This window comes from Rhineura floridana, chromosome 15 (genome assembly GCF_030035675.1).
Source record: "Rhineura floridana isolate rRhiFlo1 chromosome 15, rRhiFlo1.hap2, whole genome shotgun sequence".
In the NCBI taxonomy this organism is placed as follows: domain Eukaryota; kingdom Metazoa; phylum Chordata; class Lepidosauria; order Squamata; family Rhineuridae; genus Rhineura; species Rhineura floridana.
Window position 1 is genome coordinate 27,869,085 of NC_084494.1, and position 26,153 is coordinate 27,895,237.

Below are 26,153 nucleotides of genomic sequence, written 5' to 3' on the forward strand. Positions count from 1 at the left end.
CAAGCAATGTATAAATACAATAAATACAATAAATCAAGAAAACAAAACAAACAATAAAAGAACCAAACAACATCCAAAATACAAATAATGATGAAAATGCTATTAAAACACACTTTAAAATGCCTGGGAGTATAAAAAGGTTTTCACCTGGCGCCGAAAAGATAGTAGCGTCGGCGCCAGGCGCACCTCATTGGGGAGGCTGTTCCACATCGGACATAGCAGTTTTCTTTTACTTCTTCAACACAACAGGCATATCTAATGCATTAAAATATTCATCTAAAATGGCATCTTATTGTTTCTGTTATTTTTTATTAAAATTTGAATTCCATATATTTAAAAGGAATACTTTAGCATCTAGCACAGCAGATTACAACTGCTAAACAACAGGCAGATAAACCATTAATTGGTCCACCAAAACCCTTAGCAATTTTCTTTTGGTGCGGAGGTGGGGGCAAGTCTGAGACCACTGCACCAACCACAATCTTTTCTGTGTCATATACTGCTTATGAGAGCAGGGTAGGTAGGTAGGGCTCTCTCTTTTTCCACCCAGAGAACCCAGTGTATATAAATATTGAGTGTCTGTCTCAGTCTGCACAGTCTGAGGACATCTTCCATTTGTAACAGCACAAACCGCTATAGGTTTCTCATTGCTTGTGAAACTTTGAAACCTAGCCAATCACAGGCTGCAACTGATTTAGAATAATATGAATGTCTCCCTCCCCCAGGTCCATCATCCGAATTGTGCTGCGCAGTCACAGATCTGACCATTCTCACAATGCATGTCCTACAGATTAGTGCTACGGTTTGCTCTTTTATCAGCCTCCTCCTCCTCCTCATTGCCCTGGGCTCAGATTACTGGATAAATATTAACGATGTCCACACAGGCCTTTGGAGAGTATGCTCCCAGATGGGTTGTGTTCAAATTGGGATGAATCTGCCAGGTAAGAGCTTCTCGGTCTTGGCCTAGGAGTACTAGAATTGTGGTATTCAAAAGTACTTTGACCTGATCTTCATTTCTATGGTTTGCAGCAATTTGTGGGGAAGTTAATGGTTCTTCATCCTCCCCAGAGTCCAGTGTGACTGGAGGGAACACCTTTATTATTCCATAATATATGGAACAAGTCTATCATCAGGGAGCCTTTTTTTTTGCCCCAGGCTGTCTGGCAAGGAGCCCCTATTCATCATTCTCAACCACAACCTTTCTGCATGTTACAAAGGATCCTGGGAGTTCTCTCGAGGGCACACTCCATTCACACTGTGTTCTTGGCTGGCTTGCCGTGCCCCACTGTCACTCCATATGAATTGAGTGTGTCTCATGACCAGGGGTGGACAAATCTGTCAGTTTCGGTTCTCTCAGTTTCTCATTTTGTAATCTTAAATTCAGTTCCCCACATTTCTACAGCAATGGGCAAATTTTAGTTAAAATAATTCTCATGAGAATTCATCAGCATTTTAGTGTGATTTTCTCCTAATTCACAGAATTTTCTATGCAGTTTTGACTTATGCCAGCATATCTCCCTAATATAATGCAATTTGGGTGTTATCTTTACTAATATATTAATTTATATGCTTACTTTAGATGGATATATGCACTTTTGTACACTTTACTGGTCTGGAAACTTCACTGCAAAATTGTGCAAAGTGCTAATTTTGAAGTATGGCTGTATTTTGGTTCTCTTATTGTTTTGGAAAGTGCAAATTTAATGGATTCAGCTTGAAATGTGAATTGAATCAAAATTCTTGCTCATTCCTACTCAGGACAGACCCATCACTTCTGTGAAGCTGTGCACTGCAGGGGAAGATAGGGTGTTGTTAGACAAATTGTCTTTCAGGGATGTTTTCCTACCAGTCTTCACAGTGAGGAACTTCTGATAAGTTCCTAAAGATATCCAGGACTCCACAGAATACACCTTACACCTGCTAGTGACATATCCCAGTAGCTTCACAGAGATATTAAGCAGCATGGAGGGGAAACAGAATTGATCTCTGTGGAATGCCACTTGTCAGTTCCTATGCTGCCAAGTAATAGCCCCCTGTTGCTACTCTCTGGAACAACACCAGAGGTCAATACGCTATCAATAGCAGGACCATCACTATGATCCCACTCCCATATTGAATATAAAATTTTGTAAATAGTTTTTTAAAGAAAATACAGGCTACTTCAGAAAACTGACATGGAACAGAAATAGGCCACATTCATACATACATTTATTCCACTTTTACTCCACTTTAAACAGTCATGGCTTCCCCGAAAGAATCCTGGGAAGGGTAGTTTGGGAAGGGTGCTGAGAATTGTTAGGAGACTCCTATTGCCCTCAGAGAGCTACAATTTCATGAGTGGTTCAACAGTCAGCCTCTCTTCCCACAGAACTATGAGAAGTGTAGTTCTATGAGGAGAATAGGTGTCCCATAAAAACTCTCGGCAGCTTTCACAAAACTATACTTCCCAGGATTCTTTTGGGGAAGTCATGACTATTTAAAGTGGAATAATAATGGAATTAATGTGTGATGTGAAGGTGACCATAGACTGATCAATTCTTCCCTAGGGGGAAGGTATTAAATGAGACCTCAGTGGTGCTATTGTCCAATCTGACTGATCCATTTAACCTTGTTCTCTATTTATTTATTTATATCCTGCCCTTCCTCCCAGTAGGAGCCCAGGGCGGAAAACAAAAGCACTAAAAACATTTTAAAACATCATAAAAACAGACTTTAAAATATATTAAAACAATTCATTCTCTTCATTCCTTGAAGATTTCTTCCACACTACCCGAGCCTTCATGCTGATTGGGATGATCGCTGGAGCCGTCTCTTTCTTTGCTCTTTGTGCCACGTTTTTTCACTTCCAACTCGGCTCCATCTCCCAGGCCAAGATTGCAGCTGTAGCCAGCCTCCTTGCAGGTATTGTGGGGGGTCTGTCTCCACATTCAGTTCAAGCCCCTGAAGCCGCATAACTCAACACCCGTAGCCTGTGTTTGAAAAAATGTTCCCAGATCCTGTCGCAAGGAGACTTGAAGTGAAATGAAAAGACCACATAGAGGTCTATGGGTGGAATCCAACTAAGTTACACTCAGAGTGAACTCACTGAAATTGATGGACATGATGAAGGGCACAATCTGAATACCCACTCTCCACCTCTGGGGTTTCAAGAGCAGTGGAGGAGAGGTGTTCACAGTGGGAATGCCACAAGGGGCAGAGCAGTATGATCAGGCACAATGCCTGTGCCAACTCCAGACTGGTGCACCAATCACATCCCTATCAGGTCCAGTGCCATGGCTGCCCTGGGCTCCTTCTGGGATGAAGGGGCTTAACCCCAGGTATGTTTGCATACATTTACAATCTTCAGTGGCTTTAAAGGGGGATTATCCAGATTCATGGAGGATATGTCAAGGGTAATAATTGTGATGTTTATACTGCCTCCAGGATCAGAATACCAGTTGCTGGGATACGACACTGGGAGAGGGCAATAGTGCTTACGTCCTGCTTGTGGGCTTTTCAGAGGCATCTGGCTGGCCACAGTAGGAAACAAAATGCTGGACTAGATTGGCTTTTTGTCTGATGCTGCAGGCTCTTCATATATTCCTGTGTTCTAAGGCATTTCCCCAAGGGCCACTAGTCCCTATGGGTATCCTTCTGGGGGCTGCATGCCAGTGGTGTGTGGGGCCAAAGGCAAACGTGGGTGGAGCAACAGCTATGGCTCTTGCCTTTGTACAGTGGGCTACATACATTCCAGTCACACAATACCAGAGGCTTCATAGAGTCATAGAATCTTAGAGCTGGAGGGGGCATATAAGGCCATCGAATTCAACCTCCTGCTGAATGCAGGAATCCAAATTAAAACATACCTGACAGATGGCTGTTCAGCTGCCTCTTGAATGCCTCCAGTGTTGGAGAGCCCACCTGCTCCCTAGGTCATTGGTTCCATTGTCATACTGGTCTAACAGTTAGGAGGGTTTTCCTGATGTTCAGTTGAAATCTGGCTTCCTGTAATGTGAGCCCATTATTCCGTGTCCTGCACTCTGGGATGGAGAAGAGATCCCAGTTCTCCTCTGTGTGGCAACCTGTCAAGTACTTGAAGAGTGCTATCATATCTCCCCTCAGTCTTCTCTTCTCAAGCGAAACATGCCCAGTTATTTCAGTTGCTCCTCATAGGGCTTTGTTTCTAGTCCCCTGGTTATCCTTGTTGCCCTCCTCTCAATCTGTTCCAGTTTGTCTGCATCTTTCTTAAAGTGCAGTGCCCAGAACAGGACACAGTACTCAAGATGAGGCCTAACCAGTGCCAAATAGAGAGGAACCAATACTTCATGTTATTTGGAAACTATACTTCTGTTAATGCAGCCTAAAATAGATTTTGCCTTTTTTGCAGCCACATTACACTGTTAATCATCCAAGTGATTAATAAAAATGTTGAAGAGCACTGGGCCCAGGACCGAGCCCTGCAGTACACCACTCATTACCTCCCCCCAGTTTGAGAAGGAGCCATTGATAAGCACTCTTTGAGTACAATTCTGTAGCCAACTGTAGACCCACCTAATAGTTGTTCCATCCAGCCCACATTTAGCTTGTTTGCTAATCAGAATATCATGGGGCACTTTGTCAAAAGCTTCGCTGAGGTTGAGATATATTATGTCCACAGCATTCCTAGAGTCTACGAGGGAGGTTACCTGATCAAAAGTGAGATAAGATTAGTCTGACAGGATTTGTTCTTGATAATCCATGTTGGCTTCTAGTAATCACTGAATTGTTTTCAAGGTGTTTATAGACTGACCACTTTATAATCTGCTCCAGACTTTTCCCATGGATTGATGTCAGGCTGATTCATCTGTAGTTCTCAGGTTCCTTCTTTTGCCCTTTTTGAAGATAGGGACAACATCCTCCTCCTCCAGCCCTCCTCCAGTCATCCAGCACTTCACCCATCCTCCACAATTTCGCAAAGATATTAGACAGTAGTTCCAAGAGTTCTTCAGCCAGTTCCTTCAATACTCTAGGATGCAGTTCGTTGGGCCCTGCAGATTTAAACTTATTCAAAGTGATTAGGTATTCCTTGACCATTTGTCTATCAATCTCAAGCTGTAATCCTGCCCCTTTAACTTCATGTTTGCCAGGAGGGCCATAGACTCTCTTTTGGGAGAAGACTGAGCCGAAGTAGGAATTGATCACTTCTGCCTTTTCTTTGTGATCTGTTATTTTGACATCCTCACTGAGTAGCTGTACCACCATTTCTTTTATCTGTCTTTTACTATGGATGTATCTGAAGAAAGCTTTTTTGTTGCTTTTGGCATCTCTTGCTAACCTCAGCTCATTCTCAGCTATAGCTTTCCTAACACCATCCCTACAATTCCAAGCTACCTGCCTGTACTCTTCCTTTGAGTCTGGCCTCTCTTCCGCTTCCTGTATGTGTCCTTTTTTTGTTTTCAGGTCATCTCTAAGTTTTCTGTGAAGCCACACTGTCTTTTCTTTTCTCTTCCCTCATTTTTTCCTTGACAGAATTGTTTGCCATTGTGCCTTTAGAATTTCCTTTTTTAGAAACTCCCACACATCTTGGACTCCTTTTCTCATTAAGGTTGCTTGCCATGGAACCTTACTTACCATTGTTCTGAGTTTATTTAAATTGGCTTTCCTGAAGTCCAGGATACATGTATGGCTACTCTCTGCTTTTGGTTCCTTTAAAATCAAGAACTCAAGTATAGCGTGGTCACTTTCCCCCAGAATTCCAATAACTGCCACTTCACCCACCAAGTCATCTCTATTGAATAGCATCAAGTCAAGGATAGCTGATCCTCTGGTTGCTTCCTCCACTTTCTGTAGGAGAAATCTCCAACACAAGCCAGGAATTTATTGGAGGGGCTGTGTTTGGCATAATTTATCTCCCAACAGGTATTGGGGTAATTGAAGTTCCCCATTACTACTACATCATACCTCGTTGAAACATCGGCAATTTGCTTTTCAAAAATTTCATCCTCATCTTCTCCTTGATTGGGTTGTTGGTAGTAGACTCCAACCACCATGTTCCTTTTATTCCTTGTCCCATTAATTTTAATTCAGATGCTCTCAGTAGAGCTACCAAGCTCATCCTCCTGTATTTCTGTGCAGGGATATATATTTTTTAACACATAGTGCAACTCCACCTCCCTTTCTATTGCTTCTGTTCTTTTTAAACATGTCATATCCTTCAATTGCTGTATTCCAGTCATGGGAGCCATCCCAACAAGTTTAAGTTATACATATCAAGTTGTATTTACTTTCCTGTATTAAGAGTTCAAGTTCATCCTGTTTGTTTTCCATAGTCTAGACATTAGTATATAGACAGCAAAGGCCATGTGATTTATGGCCTGGCTTCCTTCCTACATTTTTATGATTACTAGATCCCATTAGAGCTGTTCCCTCAGTTCCTCTTACCATGCACAAGCCTTTGTTAGTCGCTACCACCAATTTTATGTCTACTTCTCCCTTAGCATTCAGTTCAAAGCTCTCCTGATGAAGTTCTCCATGCTGGGGCCAAACACATTCTTCCTAGTCCTTGTGAGGTACAATCCGTCACTTGCCAGCAGTCCATCTTCTAGGAAGCATAGCTCATGGTCCCAGAATCCAAATCACTCCTGGCAGCACCACCTTCATAGCCAGTCATTCACCCAGAGTATTTTTCTTTCCCTTTCTACTCCTCTTCTAAGTACTAGAAGGATGGATGAGAAAACTATCTGGGCCTCAAAGTCCTTGCATTTCCTTCCCAGAGCTTCAAAGTCTGAGGTGATTTCTTCATAGTTTCTCTTATACGCTTAAGTGTGGCCACCGGCCATTCCAGGCCCCCCACTTTTATTTCCAACAGTGCCACCAGCTTGCATTTCTTGTATGTATATGCCATGTTGCTCTCATGCAGTCCTCTCCCTCCTGGCCAGCAAGGGATGTTGTTGCAGTTTTAGCCAAGCAAATGTGCTTGAGGAGGGTGCAGCAGAGGACTGGTGAACAGACTGGGGGAGGAGAAGGTGTGGTCTGGGGAAAGTCCCAAAGGCTGAATTTAGAGGCCTGGGGATGCATTTGGCCCCCTACCACTGTTCTAAGGAATCTCATTTCTTTCTTTTTAGGATTTAACAGTTCATTTGAAGATAAACTTACTAATAAGCAAAAAAACCCCTTGTGGTTTAAGAATGTACCTATAATCAACAGACATTTCTATCAAACTTTAAAAAGCAGGGAAATTGGGCAGCTATAGTGAATGCACCAGGGGAGCAGGAGACCTGACCTTCTCCCTGAGATATTGTACTATCCTACAAATTTGTCAAAATGCAAACTCAATTTGGGTTGGTCTTTCACAGTCCAATCCACTTGCTTTGTAGCTTGGAAGAATTTGGTAACATTTGCCTCTGAGAATATGGTGAGTGGTGGCAATCAGGACTGCATCTACAAAGATGGAGTATTAAATTTTTTGGATGTTTGTTGGTGTTCTTATTTTGCTTCTTTCCTGTGTTACTACTGTTTCTACAGAGAATTTAACATAGAAAGTTATATTTCTCATTATCCATCCTACAAATCTGTGTCATATTTATTTGTATTAATTTCAAAGCCTTTTTATTAGTCAATGTCATATGATGGTGAAGACAGTCTTTTGTGTTTCAAACAAGAGGTTATGCTCTATTTCTATTTTGGGTGCATTAACAGCTGAATCTGAAACTGCAGTTTGATGTAAAATGTGACTGATTACAATATGTTGCTACTTAAGCAATGACTCTAGCTGTTGGGGGGAAAAGCCCAAGATGCATGTTTTTAGCCTGCTATGCTTAAACCACTCCACTTAAGGAAAGGTGGGAGAAGAGAGGGGAGGGGAAGGAGGAGTAGGAGGGGAACGAAGGGGATTGGAAGGGGATAGGTAAGAGGGAGGGAGGGGATAGGATCGTGTCATGCCGCCTGACAAGATCGGCCACACAAGGCCTTCTCTCAGTCCCGCCAACCAAAGCAGCTAGGTTGGCGGGCACTAGAGAGAAGGCCTTTTCAGTGGCGGCCCCCACCCCCTGGAACTCCCTCCCACAAGATCTTCGGCACATCTCTTCCCTGAATATGTTCCGCAAGGCCTTAAAGACCTGGCTTTTTCAGCAGGCTTTCGGGACTTCTGGGGAGGCTTAATATTCTTCTGTTTTAAATGCCTCCTATTATGTATTGTTTGCTCTTATAATTTATATATTTCACTGTATTTTTATATTGTATTCTCCCATATTTATTGTATGTACGTCGCCTAGAGTGGCCATTGGCCAGATAGGTGACACATAAATTAAATTTACTATTATTATTATTATTATTATTATGAAAGAGGCGGGGAGGGCAGGTTTGATGATTTGCATGCTTTTTGAGTTCAATGGGATTTTTTCCTGTGCAATCATGCTTAAGATAGGTGAAACTGACCTGGGGTGGAGCAGGAAGGGGGAGGAGGCAAAGGTCGGAGGAGGCAGGGAGGTTGGAACAGAGGGCTGGAGTGGGCAGGGGAGGAGGAACAAGGAAAAGGGGAGGGGAGGAAGAAGGAGGAGGAAGGGAGAGGAGAGGGGAAGCAGGGGAAAGGCAGGTCTCATCATTTGCATGCTTACGGAATTCAATGGGATTTACTGCCATGTAATCATGGTTAGAATAGGTAAAACTGACCATGGGGGAGGAGTAGGGGAGAGGCGAGTGGAAGGAGGGGAGGGGGAAGGAGGGGATTGCAAGGGGACAGGGGAGGGGAGAAGGAAGGAAGGGGGAAGGGGCAAAAGGGAGGTGATGGGAGGGGGAAGGAGGGGAGGGCAGGTTTGATCATTTGCATGCTTATTGAGTTCAATGGGATTTATTCCCATGCAATCATGCTTAAGATAGGTAAAACTAGCCATGGAGGAGGAGGGGGAGAGTGAAGGAGGAGGAGAGGGAAGGAGGGGATTGGAAGAGGAGGGGGAGGGGAAGAGAGGGGTGAAGGAAGGGGGAGGGAAGGGCAAGAGGGAGGGGATAGGAAGGAGGAGGAGGGAAGGGTAGGTTTGATCATTTGCATGCTTTTTGAGTTCAGTGAGATTTACTCCTGTGCAATCATGCTTAGGATAGTTGAAACTGAAATGGGGTAGGGGCAGGGAGCGGAGGAGGAGGGCAGGTAGGGGAATGGGAGAGGAGGGGTGGAGATTGGGTGGGTGGGCACTGGGCAGAGGGGAAGCCCCTTTCCTTTCCAAAAGGAAAACATTGTGAACAGTATCATTCTTTTTCAGGGTTTCCCCCACCTTTTTATTCTACAGCAGGCACATGTAGTCTCCCATCCAAATTTAAACCAAAGCTGTCCCTGGCCACATCCACATCAGACCTTTATTTCACTTTAGGCAGTCATGGCTTCTCCCAAACAATCCTGGGAAGTGTAGTTAGTGAAGGGTGCTGAGAGTTGCTAGGAGATGCCCTGTTCCCCTCACAGACCTTCAGTCAGAGTGGCTGTCTGTTAAACCACTCTGGCCACTAGAGCTCTGTCAGGGGAATAGGAATCTCCTCTCAGCACCACAAACTACACTTCCCAGGATGCTTTGGGGGAAGCCATGATTGTCTGAATTGAAATAAAGGTCTGGTGTGGGTGTGGCCCGATTAAGCAAGCCCAGCAGCTGTGAGTCTGACTTTTAGAACACTGACCATTGGTTCTTACTGAGCATGCCCGGCCTTATCATTGAGTTCAACCCTAAATTTCTTAAATTAATTAAAAATCAGCCAGGCACTTTTGTAACTTTTAAGCTGCAGAAGGTGAAGGTCAGAGTATGGGGCAAGGTCCCTAATAGGATTACAGGCACTCTGTGAACATGGCTGATTTTTAATTAATTTCAACAAATTATGAGAATTCTGACAGAAAAAAGTTCAAAAGGGATCTGGTTTTTCTGTCTCTGTTTTTACACTTTGAACTCTCTATTCTCTCTGACTGTTTTGTGTATCACGACGAATATTCAGAGGGTTGTTAAGCAAGCATTGTGGGCTATAGGTTTTGTAAGGTTTTGTTTTGAAATGAGTTTATGGGAATCATCAGAATGGCATGGGGGGTATTTTCAATTTAACATTGCGGAATGCGAAAAATCCATGCTGGCTATAGTATACGGCCACAGCATAGGAATAACATAGCAAGCTGCCTTATACTGAGTCAGACCATTGGTCTGTCTAGCTCAGTATTGTCTGCACTGACTGGCAGTGACTCTCCAGGGTTTCAGGCAGATAATCTCTCTCAGCCCTACCTGGAGATGCCATTGGGGATTGAATCTGGGACATTCTGCATGCAAACCAGATGCTGTACCACTGAGCTACAGCCCTTCCCCCTAAAGCATAACTACGAACAATCACAGTATCAGAAAAAATAAGAGTGCATCAATGAATACATAAAATATATCCTTATACCACCAGATAAAGTATACAGATTTCCAGTGGTGGCTGGTGCCCATTAGGACTGGTAGGGCAGAAGGCAGTGAGCCCAATGAGGTGAGTGGTGCCTGGGCCAGTGACAGGTTGAGCCAAGTCACTCTAGTTGTGTCCCCATCGTCTTCCTTGCTGAGGTCTACAAGGGTAGCACTGAGACTAAGGAAGAGGAAGCTGGCAGGTATTTCCACCCCCTGGACTGGTTGTAATTGGGAAGGCGGGGAGGTGGAGGTTAGTTGAGGTTGGTGGGTCAGTGTCCCACCTGCCCTAAAGGACCAGCATCCTCTGTAGATAACATCAGCAAATAACGCACAGTATTCCTAACACTGTGTATAAATTTACATTTACTTGTACCTTGTTGTACCATACATCTTACTCAAAGAAAACTGGTTAAAATTTACAAACCTGTTAATCATGTATATCAACATCAGTGGGTCTACTCTGAGTAGGGTGAGCACTGAAGACCACTCCAGCAAAACATTTCATTTTTCCTTTAAAGTACAACTTGTAACAAAAACAACAGATTACATTCTTGAAAATTAATGACAATCCCTTTTATACTAAATAATGACTAACTACTACTACCACAAGAAGTAAAAATCTGGTGATAATCTGAGCCACTGATAATTAGTAGTGACAAATAGGAGGGCCATTTTGAGTAAAACCATACTTTCTCATAAAATTGTAAAAGGATTCATTTAATTTCTAAGGAATTTTATGTTTAAAGCTTTTTTTGGGGGGGTTCCTAGGTCTTTGCGTCATGATTGCCATGGCCACCTTCACAGGATTCAGTGGGGCAGATATCACTTATTATGGATGGTCCTTTGGCTTGGGCTGGGCCTCATTTCCTCTGTACCTTATAACTGGTGAGTATGTGCACAATAGAAAACGTTGGAAATGCACTTCTATATTTAGTTTAAGGATTTTCCTTCCTATATAGTTGCCAGATCCTTTCTTTTGCTACAAGACAATTTAGGGCTGATCTACAGGCTTGGCCTAATCATAGGTCTTCACATTTTGGATCTGCTTTCCTGAGGTAAAATTCCCTGTGCACAATAAAACTGGCAGCAAACGAGGAAAAAGGCTGAACATGAACCACCCTCTCTGGTGTGCTCCTCTTCTACATGCATGGGTGGCTTCTGTTGGGTTTGCATCAAGAAGCATTCAGAAATGTGACTCCATCTAACTATAGTCTGAATAAATCAGGTTTTCAAGCTGAAGGATTGATGCCTAAAACAAGTTTTACAGGAGTCCGCCCACAGGATTTCTGAACCAGGAAAGCTCATTTTCCAAGTTCCCCCAGTTTGGAATTTACTGGCCTTATTCCTCACAAACTCTCCCAGAGATTCTGTGTAGCTGCTAAGCAGCAAGGGGGATAATGGACATCCATGAAGGGCTCTAGAAGTCAACTTCCATGACTACAACTCCCATCAGCCCAATCCAGTGGCCATGCTGACTGGGGCTGATGGGAGTTGTAGTTTTAAAAAAGTAACTTTTCCAAGCACTGGAGAATGCTTATACCTCAGTACTATGTCCTGCATCTCCCTTGACAGGAGTGAGAGGAGCCACTGCAAAGAGTGGTGGCTCGCACATTAGGGGCAGTGGGGCAGTGTCCCACTCTCAGTCTGCCTTTAGCAGCCTCCCACCTGCCTGCCTTCTTTCTTATATCCAGCCTGTCAGCTTCCTCCTCCTTAGAATGCTCTTCCTGTAGAATTCAGCAGGCAGGAGGATGGGGTCAAAACTAGTGTGGAAGGAAAAACACTTTCAAGAGCCAATTCTGCAAAGGACTGCCAAAAGGACTAAAGCTTATTGAAAGCAACAGCAAGATACTGTTGGCCATCAGGAGAGAGTGTCCAAGCTTGAACAGGTCTGTCTCGAGCCATGAACACACATGCTTATATAGTTGTGCATACGTCACACAGAACATTCCAGATCTTATTCCTTATATGGTTAACATAGCACATGTAGGGGTGGTCCTTTACACACATAAGATGTACCTTCCCACTGTCATGTGTCTTTTCATCCCATCCTTCCTAGAACCATAGTTAAACTGTCCATCTAATGTGGAAACCGGCCTCTGGAATCTCAGGCAGAGACTTTTTCATAGCCCTTCTACCTGAGATCCTTTTAACTGAAGATGCTAGGAATGAATGTTGGCCTTTGTGCATGAAATACATGCATGCTGCACTCTAGCAGGCTCTGCTTGTCATTGGTTCTGCTGATCTCCCTGCCTTCCGGCCCACCAGTCCCAATGAGCACCAGGCACCACTGATTGCAAAGCAGCATCCTATCTTCCCAACTTTGCCAGAAGGATTCCATCATAGGTGATTCCATCATGGTTGATCTCACCAGTGAGGTCTGCCTGGCGCCATTGCTGACATCTTTTTGGCACCAGGTTAAGACTTATCTTTTTTTCCTAGACTTTTGATAAACCAGGTTGGTGTGCTGTTAGTGCAGTGCCAAAACTTCCTATGCCTGTTATGGGGGGGGTGTATTGTTTTTTGCATGAGCACGCTTGTGGACTTGTAGGCGTTTGTATGAATTTGTTTATGTTTCACCTGAATTTGTGATTGGTATAATGTATTTATGTTTATGTTTTTAAATGCGCTGCAAGTCTCTTGGAGACCTCCGAGTAACAAGCGACTAACAAGTCAATAATAATGATAGTAATAATATAGTAATAATATTAATAATAATATCAAATGCCACTGAAATGTCCAGAAGAACAAATACAGTCACAGTCCCCAAACTGAATCTTGATCAAAGGTCATTTCCCAGTACAACCAATGTAGTTTTTGCCCCATAAGCAAGCTGAAGCCAGGCTGATCAGGCCCCAGATAACATGGTGTTGTCCAAAAGTACCTGCAACCGAATGTCCACTGTGCACACTGTTATCTTGCTTACAGATGGTAAATGGGGATGAACTGTAGCTCAGTGCAGCATGCATATTTTTCATGCACAAAGGCCAAAGTTCATCCCTGGCATCTTCAGTTAAAAGGGTCTCAGGTAGAAGGGCTATGAAAAAGTCTCTGCCTGAGATCCCAAAGGCCGGTTACCACATTGGATGGACAATTATAGCATATATGCACCAATGACCTGTCTCAGTATAAGGCAGCTTCATATAGTCAAATTCAACACTGCCCTAAAATTTCCAGAATCCCATGTCTCCGGGAGGATATCTTTACTAACAACCTCACCATCACTTTCTTCTGTGGTGTGGGCAGGACGGTGGATTGGGGTCCTCTGGTAGATCTTGGGGTGATTTGTATATAGAACCCTTGCTTTTGGAAGGCTTTAAAATATACCAAAATACATAAAAATATGTATTTTAGAATTAATCCATTTAGAAATGAATATGTTGAGCTAACCTGTGAATACGTGTCTAAATATGATTTTTTGTACATTTAAAAAATAAATAATTTGCAAATTGAGGTGAGAGTGGGGTGGAACAGGCTTATGAATGAAAAGATGCAAAACTGACATGGACCAGATATGTAGGTCAGTGGTAGAGCACCTCCTGCAGAAGGTCCCAGGTTCAATACCTGGCATTTCCAGGTGGGGGTGGCAAAGACTAAAACTCTGGAAAGCTGCTACCAGTTAGTGTACAGAAGAGGGATGGAAGCATCTGTCAATTTTGGTTATCTCAGTTTCTCATTTTTCCAATTTTAAATTTGCTTCTCCATATTTCTGTAAAAATTTGCAATTCTTTCTTTAAAAATCACATGAAAATTTTCAGCATTTTAGTGTGAATTTCTCTTAATAAAATACAAATTTTGTATGCAGTTTTGACTACTGTACACATTTTTGAGAGCAATTTCTCCTAATGCATTTTGTATGTTATTTTCATGAATATTTTCATATTTGTGCACACTTGCCCCTAATATATTGATTTTCATAAATCTTGTTTGGTTGGAAAACTGCATTGCAAACTTCAGATTAGTGCAAATTTTGAAGGATGGCTGCATTCCGGTTCTCATATTGTTTTGGAAAGTGAGGATTTTATCAATCTGGTTTAAATGCAAACTGAATCAAATTTCTCCTCCATTCCTAGTAGACAATACAGAGCTAGATGGACCAATGGTCTGATTTAGTATAATGCAGCTTTCTATGCTTCTGCATAGACTGATCCATGAGCAAGAGGGATAATGCTGGGCTCAGTGATCCAGATGTCTCAAATGGTGTTTTATGCAGCTCCATCTATTGCTCTGATCAATCCCTTTTCTCTCTTGACAGGTGGGCTTGCTTTCGCATTGAAAACTGGTGCATCAGCATGAGGAAACTATTTCAGTTAACATCTGTTGCTATATTGATGGAGGGGTGCACACAGAGCCTGCACTGGGGCGAGTTAGACTTGGAGGAAATGACGATAGTGACAAAACAGATACATTATTTAATAACAAAGGGGTTAAGAAGCAGCAGGTGGGAATCTATTTATTCAATACTGTAGGACAAGACTAGCCAGGGTAGTGTCCTTCAGATGCTGAGGTGTACCACTCCCATCCCTGAGTAACCATTGGCTGTCCTGGCTGGGACTGATGCGAGTTGGAGTCCAGCAACATCTGGAGGGCACCATATTTGTTATCTCTGCTTTAGAAGGAACCATAATGAGATTCTGAAAAAATCACGATTAAAGAATATATACGGTATAGTATAATCTAGGATGCATGCCTTAATGTGGTAAGGGGGTTTGAGAGTGTCGAAGAAGCTGAGAGCAATGCCGTCAAGAGTCTAGACCAAGAGGCTAGACTCCTAGCAGGATCACCCAAGGCGGAATGGTCAAAGCTGAGACACCAGACTAAGATGCATCCAGACTCAGAGGAAGGCAATGGTAAACCACCTCTAAATACCTTTTACCATGAAAACCCTATGAACAGAGTATCCAAAATCAAATACAAGATAGTGCTGGAAGATAACAGATACTGTTGGAGGTCACTGATTCATAGGGTCGCCAAACGTCAAAATTGACTTGAAGGTACATAACAACAACAAATTGGCTTAAAAACTAAGGATAATTATGAACAATATCATTATTCTTTCAGTTGCTGGACTAAACATAAAGAACAAGTCAGGGATCTTATGATTATGATGGTAGAAGAATGAATTTGGATTGAGGAGCAGGAGATCTAGTTCTGCTCCCAGCAGATATTTCTGCAAAGCTGGTGAAAGCAACAGAACCTCTCTCTTCTTCATCCCTTGATTTATGGCTCTCACCTCTCTCTAAAACATGCAAATTATTTGAGGAAAGCAATCCTTCTTACTAAGTTTATTTCTGGCATTGCGATCACACCTGTGGCTTTTTTCTTTAATAAAAGGCTCCTCCAGACAACCAATGTATTGAGCATTCATCCTGATTTGCTTGCACAAAGCTTATGTGAGGTTAGACGATGGGTAGAGACGCACTCATTGTTCTTCCAGTTCCAGTGTATCCTCACCTATCTCTTCTGAAACTGGGGGCACACAACGCTAGTCACCCCTCTTCTTTTTTTTTACTGTAAAACCTGGTGGGTTCAGTTTGAGTGCATTTTATTTTTAAATTTACTTCAAAGAGATTTCATAACTGATTGGCAGATCAACTCTTTGCCCCTCCAGGTGTGGCCACTGGAAACGCTTTGTGGTAGGCAATTCATGTGTTCACACAGCCTATGTCCGGTCTTTGTTGAGCATTCATTTTGATTTGTTTGTGGGGCAGTTATATGACAATAAACATCCTGCTTTGCTGGTGGGGTGTTTATATGTCTTCCCATTAATCATTTCTCTGCCCCACCTTTTTCAATGCATTTCCCTCTCATTTTCTTAATTACAGAAAGGCTGCATTTTATCTAACTAAATTCTATCCAGAGTAGACCGATTGAAATTAATGGGTTTAAGTGAGTCATGTCCATTACTTTCAATGGGACTACTCTGAGTAGGACTAGCATATAACCCTCTGTTTCTTGAACTTTAACATGGATGTGTTGCACCAGGGCGGCACAACGCATGAACCCACTTTATTTGTGCAAAGCTAAATTTACAGCTTATACTCGAATCCCTCCTGTAAAATAGTGATCATTTGGAGACATCAGAACATCAGAAGAGCCTGCTGGATCAGGCCAATGGCCCATCTAGCCCAGCATCCTGTTCTCACAGGGGCCAGCCAGGTACCCATGGGAAACCTGCAGGCAGGACCTGAGCATAAGAGCACTTTTCCCCCCTTGCAATTCCCAGCAACTGGTATTTGGAAGCCTGGTGCCCCCAACCATGCAACAAAGTTTTTTTGTAAATTTACCTCCAATGAAGCTCTTTGTAAAAATAAATATTCCCACCACCCTACCAAACTGACATTATCAATTTTGTGTAGAGATTTTGTAAATAATAAAAAAAAGCTTTATTTTTCTTTCACTGACTCCTGGGTGCAAAACAATATTTTTTTCAATAAAAAGAACATCCTAATACTTTCAGAGTTTCATGACGTACTATTGAATGGGCATGGGGAACATACAGGACGGAGGCTGTTCGGAGCGGAAGAAATCTCTCTTCCTTTAATGCAGAGTTGTCACTAAAAAGTCTACAGTCTTTGGATTGTAAATATGTGAGGAGGGACAGGTTTGTGATCAGTCTCTAGATCAGGGGTGGGCAAACTTTTGGTGTCCCAACCCAGGGCCACATTCCCTCTTGGGCAACCTTTTAGGGTCCACATGCCAATGGTAGGTGTAGCCAGAGGCAAAAGTGGACAGAGCAACCAATGGCTTTCCTACCCTTGTATAGTAGGTTATATTCCAGTCAGGCAAAAACAGAGGTTTCCACACTGCTAGACACACACGGGGCACATTTGTCACTTTTGTAATTCAACGTATCTGATGCTGTTATTATGCTGTTCGTGTTTATGCTTTGGGGGGAAGGGCCGTAGTTCACGGGTAGAGCATCTGCTTTGCATGCAGAAGGTCCCAGGTTCAATCCACGGTTTCTCCAGGTAGGGCTGGGTCTGAAACCCTGGAGAGCCACCGCCACTCAGTACAGTAAATACTGGGCAAGGTGGATTAATGGTCTGATTTGATATGGCAGCTCCCTACACCCTATAACATGAACCAAAGAATAGGGAACCCCCAAAATATGTGTGCCTCCTTCACAGAGCAACTATTTCCTTTTTCAGCTCCTCTTCCTCTCCCCCAACATAGTTTGGTTGGCAAACTGTGTCACAAAATTCAAGTAAGTGCAACGTTTGAAGGATGGCTATGTTTCAGTTGTTTTGGAAGGTGCAAATGTGATAGATTCATCTTGAAATGTGAACTGAATCGAAATTCCCTCCCTCCCTCCCTCCCTCCCTCCACTCAGCAATATGCTTCCCATTCCCTAACAGGGCTCCCCCCTGCACAGCTTATGGTTTTTAACAAGTCTTTAAATTACTCTTGGGACTTGGTATCACCATCCAAAGCTATGTGGGGAAGGTCAGTGGGGGGAGAAGCAATCCTAATGTTATCAGGTGTGATGTACACCCCCACCCCAGCCCCCAGCCTTCCCCATGTTGTGCAGTGAAGAAGAGCCCTCTGGGTGATCAGAGACCCAGATAAAGAAGGAACCTCAGTCACGGGAAGGAGCCTCCTTGCCTTCAGGTGGCCATGAGTACATAGGAAACTGCTTTACACTGAATCAGACCCTTGGTCCATCTTAGTCCAATACTGTCTACACTGACTGGCAGCAGCTCTGCAGGGTTTCAGGCAGGAATCTCTCCCAACCCAATACTACAATGTATGCAAGAACATTGAGGCTGGGGCTTGCGTGCACATCCCTGTCCTGCACACATTCAGAACCTTCACATTAGGGGTCACCAATGTTTTTGGACCAGAGGGCTCATTTTTTTATGTTGGGGAGTTTTTATGTTGGAGAGTGTTGGGGGCACTATTCACAAAAATGGCTGTATCACAAAATTAGAGAGTAGTCATAGTGAAGCTTTCCCCCATAATTGTATTTCCATACTAGAAAGGACCTGGCATGTCGAATTTCTGCATACCTTGTTAAAGGCACAAGAACCCTGTTTGTACCCCAATGCCAACCCTAAACCAAAGCTGAAGCTGCCATCTTATACTCTCTTATCTGGAAGTAAGCCCCATTGAGCACAAAGAGACTTACTTCTGAGCAGACACATATGCCATTGAACTGCAAGTTAAGTACAGAGTGAATTCCTAATGATTCCCTGGTCTTTAGCTCCTGCAAAGCAAGAGAACATGCCTAAGCCTCTTTGCAAAGTTTTCAAAGTTCCTTTTTTGGGGGAGGGGATTCTATAACCTTCATCCACACTTATTGTGTAGCATTTGCAGAAAATAAATTCTAGGGACTACCTGATCTCAGGTGAACCCGCCACAGGAAAGGTGTGTCCTGGATTAGAGGGGAAAAGGAAGGGCAAACTGGAGATTCCACCAAAAAAGAAGACAGAAGTAGGAAAAGTGCACTAAAGGGGAGAGCAAAACAGCAGCACTTTAGGACCCCAGGGATTGCTATCGCCTGATGTCCAAACAATTCAATTATCAATCACAGTTCTGACCTCACTCATGGGCTAATAAAACTGACAGAATGAAGCAGCCAGGCTGACTTATTTCACAGAAATCACTTAGAAGGGTACCTGCACATTTTGCTCCATAACTTTCTTTCTAAGAAGGCTAGAGACTTGTTTCTTTTTAAAAAAATGAAAGCTCAAATCCTGGGCTACCTGCTGGCAGTGCCACTGAAGCTTTTGTGGGCACCATTGCACCCATAAGCGACAGGTTGGCCACCCCCTTTTTACACATTCAAGTAAATCCCAAACACGTCTTCGGTTCACAGAATATTTGTATGTGAAATGAAGCGGGAGGAAGTACTGTGCAAATATACCATTAAAAAGCAGGTGAGAGGAATCTATAAAGAGGCTAGCAAAGCATAAGCTGAGCAGTTTACATAACTGAAAAAGGCAGTCCCATAAAAAAAGCAAGTGATACTGCAAATAAAGAAAAAAGGACTTCAAGGTCCTCTCTCCCCATTCAAACTCAAAACACCTGCTTCTCACAGACCCATTTCTTCTTCCGGCATGGCTCCTGTAGGCCAATTCCCTTTTTGGGAAAATATTACTCACAGGCTTTAAAAAATCATTGACGTTGTTGGGTCAAGGTCGTTCATCAAGTTTCCATATCCTTTCTCCACACAAGGAAGTTGTCTCTGGGTTAAAAGGTGGTCCCTGGGATTTCCATGTGCATGGGACAGGATCTGACACCCACAGGGTGTGTGTGTTGAGGGTGGGGCTTACACCCTGTTAATCCCCCTCCTCCTTTATTGCTCCACACCAAGTTCTTTGGAATGCCTGAAAAGGACTACATTTAATTTCTCATCTAGCATGCAGCTATGTCCACCTCTTTCTCATTTGTGGAACTGGCAGTGATATCCTGGCAAATGAGACGGTCTTTTCATCAAATGATTTCTTCACAGTTTTCAGTCCAGTCTTAACGGTCCATGCCAAGCCAGCATGAGCATCTTTGGTAGCATTTGGAGATAGTGCTGCTGCACACAGTGCTTGTACTGATGATGTTGCAAATCTCTAATTATCTGGAGAATAACCAATATTCAGCAATAGGGTGTGTGTGTGTGTAGGGAAGCTTTTCTGTTCATAAGCAACTGGGATTCATTTGAATGTTGAGAAGGGATGGAGAATGTGCAGCCTGTGGGTCAGATGCACTCTGAGCAAAATACATGGTTCTGCGAAATCATCTCGCCATTCAGAGAAAAAAGGAAGAAGGGAGCAAAAGAACAGAAAACTAGATGGAGAGAGATGGGGGCCATCCACAAAGGGGTGGTGCTCTTGGATAGGAGGTGCCAATCCTGCCCGTCTCTAATAAAACACAATCCCATGGGTGGTGGACTCAGAGCATGCCAGGTACTTGTTCCAGAGTGCTGGCTTCACCTGAAGAAAGGAGGGGGTGATCCGGAGCCAGGTGAGATGATGCATCTCTAGATTTCTGTGGGAGAAAAGGATATTGTTCAATAGCTCAAGATGGTGAATTTTGATACTGCATAAATGGAACTGAGGAGAGAGACTAAAAGCACCGGACTCATACAGTGAAGCAGAATAGTTTTAAAAAAAATATCTTGGTGCTAATTTCTATAAAGTCTATTTTGCTGCACAACATTTTTTTTTTAGTATTGTTTTGTTCTGAGTCATGTTGCATATTTGTTGAAAAGTTAGGTTATAAATACTGATGGATGGATAGATTGTTATTTACATTTATTATCTGCCCATCACCCAAAAGTCGTAGGGTGGGTCACGAAAATTTTAAAATACATGATTAAAAACAGTTTTTTTTGAAAAAAAATCCCCAAATCACAACATCACAAAAAAAAAATAGTGTGGGTGCTAAAAATATACATCTCAGCTGACAACAGTGCCAGATGCACCTCCATGGGGAGAGAGTTTCACAGCTTAGGGGCAGCCACAGAGAATGCCCTCTCTCAGCCACCACCACCCCGAGCTTCTGAGGGTGGTGGAACTACCAAAAAGATCCCCTCTACTGATCTGAAGAAGACCCAAGAGGTCCGTAGGGAAGGAGGCAGTCATAGATACGCAGTCAGATGGGATAAAGGAGAAATTTGTTGCAGTAAAACCTGTGCTAGCAGTTGGACTGGGGAAGAGACCTTACCATCATTGCCCTCCCCACCATTTTCCTTTTTTGCTGCTGCCGTTGGAGAAGAGAGAAGGGAACCAGCTGTAGGTCATCTAGTCTGGTCCGAGGACACCTCCCCTCTGAACTATATTTAAGGCAGTCTGCTGAGGCTCCTTGGAGAGCAGCAAGACAAGCACATGGAGCACTGTTGTCCGTTAGGGTTTTTGTTGCTGTTGCTTTGTACTTACTATTTTTTTTGGTAATATTGATTTTATGTTTGTTAAATTCTTGGGTTTTGTCTTATTTGAATTTATTATCTTTTGTAAGCTGCCTTCTCTCCCCTACCCCAGTGATTAGTATTTTGAATGTTTGCTGTAAGCAGCAGAGTATAGCAAATTCATAGGTCCTTTCATGATAGTCACACCAGACCCCCTCACAGTCATGACTACACCCCCTGTTCCCACTTTCCCTCATCTCCTTTGTTCTTCCTGTTGTCTTGCAAGTCCACACTCCACTGCCAATCAGCATGAAAGGAATACACACTGCTTTGAATTGTATGATGCTGTTTCAGCTCAAAAATTGGCATTTTACAAAAAACATATCAATATACTGCATGCCTATCACAGCCAATAGCTTGATGATGTCTTCTACAAGAAAAAGAGAGGGACTGACGTAGGGATGGGGGAGAAATTTGATTCAGTTCACCAAATTTGCCAAATTTGCACCTTCCAAAACAACTTGAGAACCGAAAAACAGCCATCTGTCAATATTTCCACTTCCCCAAATTTTGTAATGCAGTTCCCCAACTAAGCAATGTTTGCAGAAATGCATGTACTAGAGGAAAGTGTGCATAAAGTGAATATATTAGTGAAAATAACATACAAAATGCATTATGTTAAGAAAAATTGCTTGCAGAAATATGTTCATTAGTCAAAATGGCATACAAAAAGGTGTTTAGTAGGAGAAATTTTCACTAAAATGCTGGAGAATTTTCATGAGGATTTTTTTTTAAAAAAATCACAAATTGCTGCAGAAATGTGGACAACTGAATTTAAGGTTGGATAAATGAGAGAACCAAAATTAATAGATCCTTGCATCCCTAGACTCAAGAAAGGGAGTTGTTAGTTTATAAAATCTGACCAAAGTTTCAAGTCAACAAATATTGCACTGGACATTAAAGAACTTTGTTTAACACAACAGGCACATAAACACAGTAAAATATTGATATTGAATTTAAAGATATTTTCACTGCTTGTTTTATTTCTTACTGTATTTTATTGTATTAAAACTTGAATTCCATATGATGTTTAAAACATACTTTAGCATCTAGCATGGCACATTGCAAGTGTTAAGCAGTGGGCAGAAAAACCATTAACTAGTCCACCGAGAGCTTCAGCGATTTTCAAGCGGTCCCTGGGGGAGGGAAATCTGGGAATGAGTGCAGTAAACAATATCCTTTCTGTGTATGATACCACTTATGAGAGCAGCGTGAGGAAGAAGGGCACTGCTTTTTACTTGCAAACAGGAGTGTAATTGTCCAGAGTCACTGGTGTGTGTGTGCCATAGACCCCTTACTTTTTTGGGAGTAGGGTCCCAGTCAGGTCCCTATGTATGAGCCAATCAGCATGAAAGGGAAGCGTGTTAGCCACTGAGAAGAGTCCTTGTCCTTTGGTGCTGATTGGAGCCAATCAGAGTAAAGGGAGGTGAGTCAGCCTCTGAGAAGACTCTCCTAGTGAATTCTATTGTAGTGGAGTGTGGACTCGGCGATGGCACAGAGAGAAAGTGAAAAATGAGCATTTGCTGTATGGGGGCATGGGGTGACTATCATGAAGGGACCCTGTGCTTCTGAATTTGCCACTAAACGACCTCTTGCAAACCACCCAAAGAATGTAGAATATCTGGATGACACCCTATGGTGGTAACAGGACCATCTGCTGCAGGCCTCACTGATATAATGCAACTGGAATAATGCAACTGTCTCACTTCCCCAGGTCTGTCATCCCAATTGGGCTGCGTAGTCACAGATTTGACCATTCTCACGATGAACGCCCTACAGATTAGTGCTGTGGTTTGCTCTTTCCTCAGCCTCCTCCTCCTCCTCATTGCCCTGGGCTCAGATGGCTGGTTGCTGCTCACCAGGAATGGCAAGGCAGGCCTCTGGAGAAGTTGTGATTCTCACTTTTGTAATCCATTTGGGACAGGTGTGCCGGGTAAGCTCTTCTCTAGCTTGGCCCAGGAGTACTAGATGTGTGGCATTCAAAAGTACTGTGAGCTGATCTTCATTTCTAAAGTTTGCAACAGTTTGTGGAGCTGTTAATGGTTCTTCAACCCCTCTGAGAGTCCCACGTGACTGGGGAGAACACCTTTATTATTCCATAATAAAAGCAACAGGTCTATCATCAGGGAGCTATTTTTTTTTAACCAGGTGGTCTGCCAAGGAACTCCTATTTATCAATCTCAGCCACCTTTCTGCATGTTGCAAAGGATCCTGGGAGTGCTATGGAGTGCACACTCCATTTTCACTTGGTTCTTGGCAAGATCTCTGTGTCTCACTGTCACTCCATGTGAACTGAGTGTGTGTATATCTCTCAGGACACACCCCTCACTTCTGTGAAGCTGTGCATTGCAGGGAAATTAGGTGGTACTGGGCAAATTGTTTCCCAGCTACATTTTCCCACCATGACTAGTCTTCACATTGAGGAACCTCTGATAAGTTTTAAAGGATACCCAGGACTTCACAGAATACATGTTGCACCTGTTGCTTCTCCTGATGGCATCTCCCGGGAGTTTCGTAGAGATGCTAACAGTGGTGTAGCGGTAAATTAAGAAGTGAAGGGTCTCTTCATGACAGTCACAGCCACACCGCCTCCACACTTTTTTTCTTTTGCTGCTGGGTTGAGAAGGAGGTCCTTGTTAATGCTTTCTTTCACAACAACAGACATCCCTAGCAGCCAATCAGCATAAAAGGGGAGAGGGTTAGCTATTGAAAAGAGTATTCTCAGTGGCTGGTGTTGGAAGTGGGGCAAGAGCAGCTCCTCTTTGGGTTCTTTTGTTTGTATTCCAGAAGAGTTCAGGTCCTCCAGCTGGCTAGGCTTGCCTACCTTTACCTGTGCTCTTCTCTATCTAACTTCCTTCTGTTGTCAGCTGATATGCTCAGGGAACATTACCTGCCCCTCCTTCTTTTGTCTTCTTTTTCAACTGTCTGAGAAGAGAGGAGACATCTCTGTCTTTGTTTCTTCTCCTGGACCATGATGGCAATACCCAAATATGGGCATTGCGCCTCCAACTTAGTTAGTTGGAACTAGGTATGCCTTTCCTATCTACTATGTATTTCTATAAATAAAGTAGTTTTTTTCTTATTTTATGAAGTCTTAAGTCTCAGTGATTTAAAGGTAGGGTAAATACACTTCTTACCTGCTTCTTTGGTAAATACACACACTGGCACACGCAGCTCAGAACGCTGAATTACTTTGCATATCCATAAGAGCTGGCTTACCTCCTTCCACTCTGATTGGCTCCAATCAGCAAGAAAAGACAACGAAGCATATTAGAAGATTCTTTTCAGTGGCTAACAGACTCCCATTTCATGCTGATTGACTGGCAGGATGCTGGAGACATAGGGACCTCGCTCCCCCAAAAATAAAGGGTCTAAGTCCCCCTGAGACCCTGGATGACCACATCTCTGGATGTTAAACAGCGGGGTGCAGAGAGAACAGAATGGACTTCTGTGGAATGCCACAAGTCAAGTCCCATGCTGCCATGTTAGAGTTCTAGTGATGGGAGCAGAACCACCACCATAAAACAATGCCCCCACCCGATATTTAAATCAATATCTAAATTTTAATTTAAATACACTTTATAAAGATTTTCCTGAAGAAAATACAGATTGCTTCAGAAATAGGACAGAGTGCAGGCAAGATTGACATGGAACAGAAATAGACTGATCTATCCATTCCCAGGGGGAAGATGTTGAATGGGACCTCTGAACTGCTATTGTCTAATCCCGTGGATCCATTTAACTCCCTTCTCTCTCTCTCTCTCTCTCTCACTCTCTCTCTCTCTCTCTCTCTCTCTCCATTTCTTAAAGGTTTCTACTATGCTACCCGAGTTTTCATGCTGATGGGGTTGATCCCTGGAGTTGTCTCTCTCTTTGGTCTTTCTGCCATCCTCTTCCAGTGCCACATCCGCATCTTGTCCAAGGCCATGACCTCGGCTATCGCCAGCCTTATTGCAGGTATTATGGGGAAGGCGGTCATAAGCATCTGGTTCCACAGTCAGTTCAAGCATCTTGAGCCGTGTAACGCAACACACCATAGTCTGCGTTTAAACAAACCAAACAATACCTAGACCCTATGCCCCAGGGGCTGGATTTAGAGGGTGGGGAGGGTGTCCTTGGCCCCCAGACCTGAGGTTCCCCACCACTGTTCTAAGGAATTTCATTTTTCTTTTCAGGGTTTAACAGTTGAAGATTAGATAGATAGATAGATAGATAGATAGATAGATAGATAGATAGATAGATAGATAGATAGATAGATAGATAGATAGATAGATAGATAGATAGATAGATAGATAGATAGATAGATAGATAGATAGATAGATAGATAGATATTTACTTGAACCTGTTGAAATTAATGAACCTACATTAGCCATGTCTATTAACTTTAGTGGGTTTACTTTGAGTAGGACTAGCAATGAATACCACCCAAAGAAAACGTTTCATTTTTCTTTAAAAGCACAGCTTGTTGTTGTTGTTATTATTATTGGGTGATAATTTGAGCCGCTGATAATTACTAATGACAAATGGGAAGGTCATTTTGAGTGAGACCACACTTTCTCATAAAACTGTAAAATAATTTAAGGAATTATATGTTCTAAGGATATTTGTTATTGTTCCTAGCTGTTTGTGTCGTGATTGCCATGGGAAGTTTCACAGGAGGCTGGGGAACAAAAGTGACTTATCTCTGGTCCTTTGGGTTGGGCTGGGCCTCCTTCCCTCTGTACCTTATAACTGGTGAGTATGTGCAGAATGGGAAATGTGTTCCTTTCTTTATCGAAACGGATTGCATAGGGTTGCCAGATACATCCTTTCATTACAGAACAGTTTAGAGTTGCTTTGGTCTAATCATGGGGTTGCCCTATCCCCCTCCCCCCCCAGGACTGTGCCACTAA

The 26,153-nt window shown here is 43.0% G+C and overlaps 1 protein-coding gene across 1 annotated transcript; it reads left to right on the forward strand.

Moving 5' to 3' along the window:
* The first annotated feature begins 775 nt into the window (after window positions 1–775).
* LOC133370855 (epithelial membrane protein 2-like) lies at window positions 776–26,153 on the forward strand. The gene is made up of 5 exons (XM_061597732.1): window positions 776–941; window positions 2,755–2,901; window positions 11,133–11,249; window positions 25,072–25,218; window positions 26,140–26,153. The coding sequence occupies exons 1-5, from the start codon at window positions 776–778 to the stop codon at window positions 26,151–26,153; spliced, it is 591 nt and encodes a 196-aa protein (XP_061453716.1).

Coding starts and splice junctions, on each gene's coding strand:
- LOC133370855 (XM_061597732.1), top strand. CDS start 776: ATGCATGTCCTACAGATTAGTGCTACGGTTTGCTCTTTTATCAGCCTC. Junction 2,902..11,132: donor TGTAGCCAGCCTCCTTGCAG/GTATTGTGGGGG, acceptor GGGGGTTCCTAG/GTCTTTGCGTCATGATTGCC. Junction 11,250..25,071: donor TCCTCTGTACCTTATAACTG/GTGAGTATGTGC, acceptor CATTTCTTAAAG/GTTTCTACTATGCTACCCGA.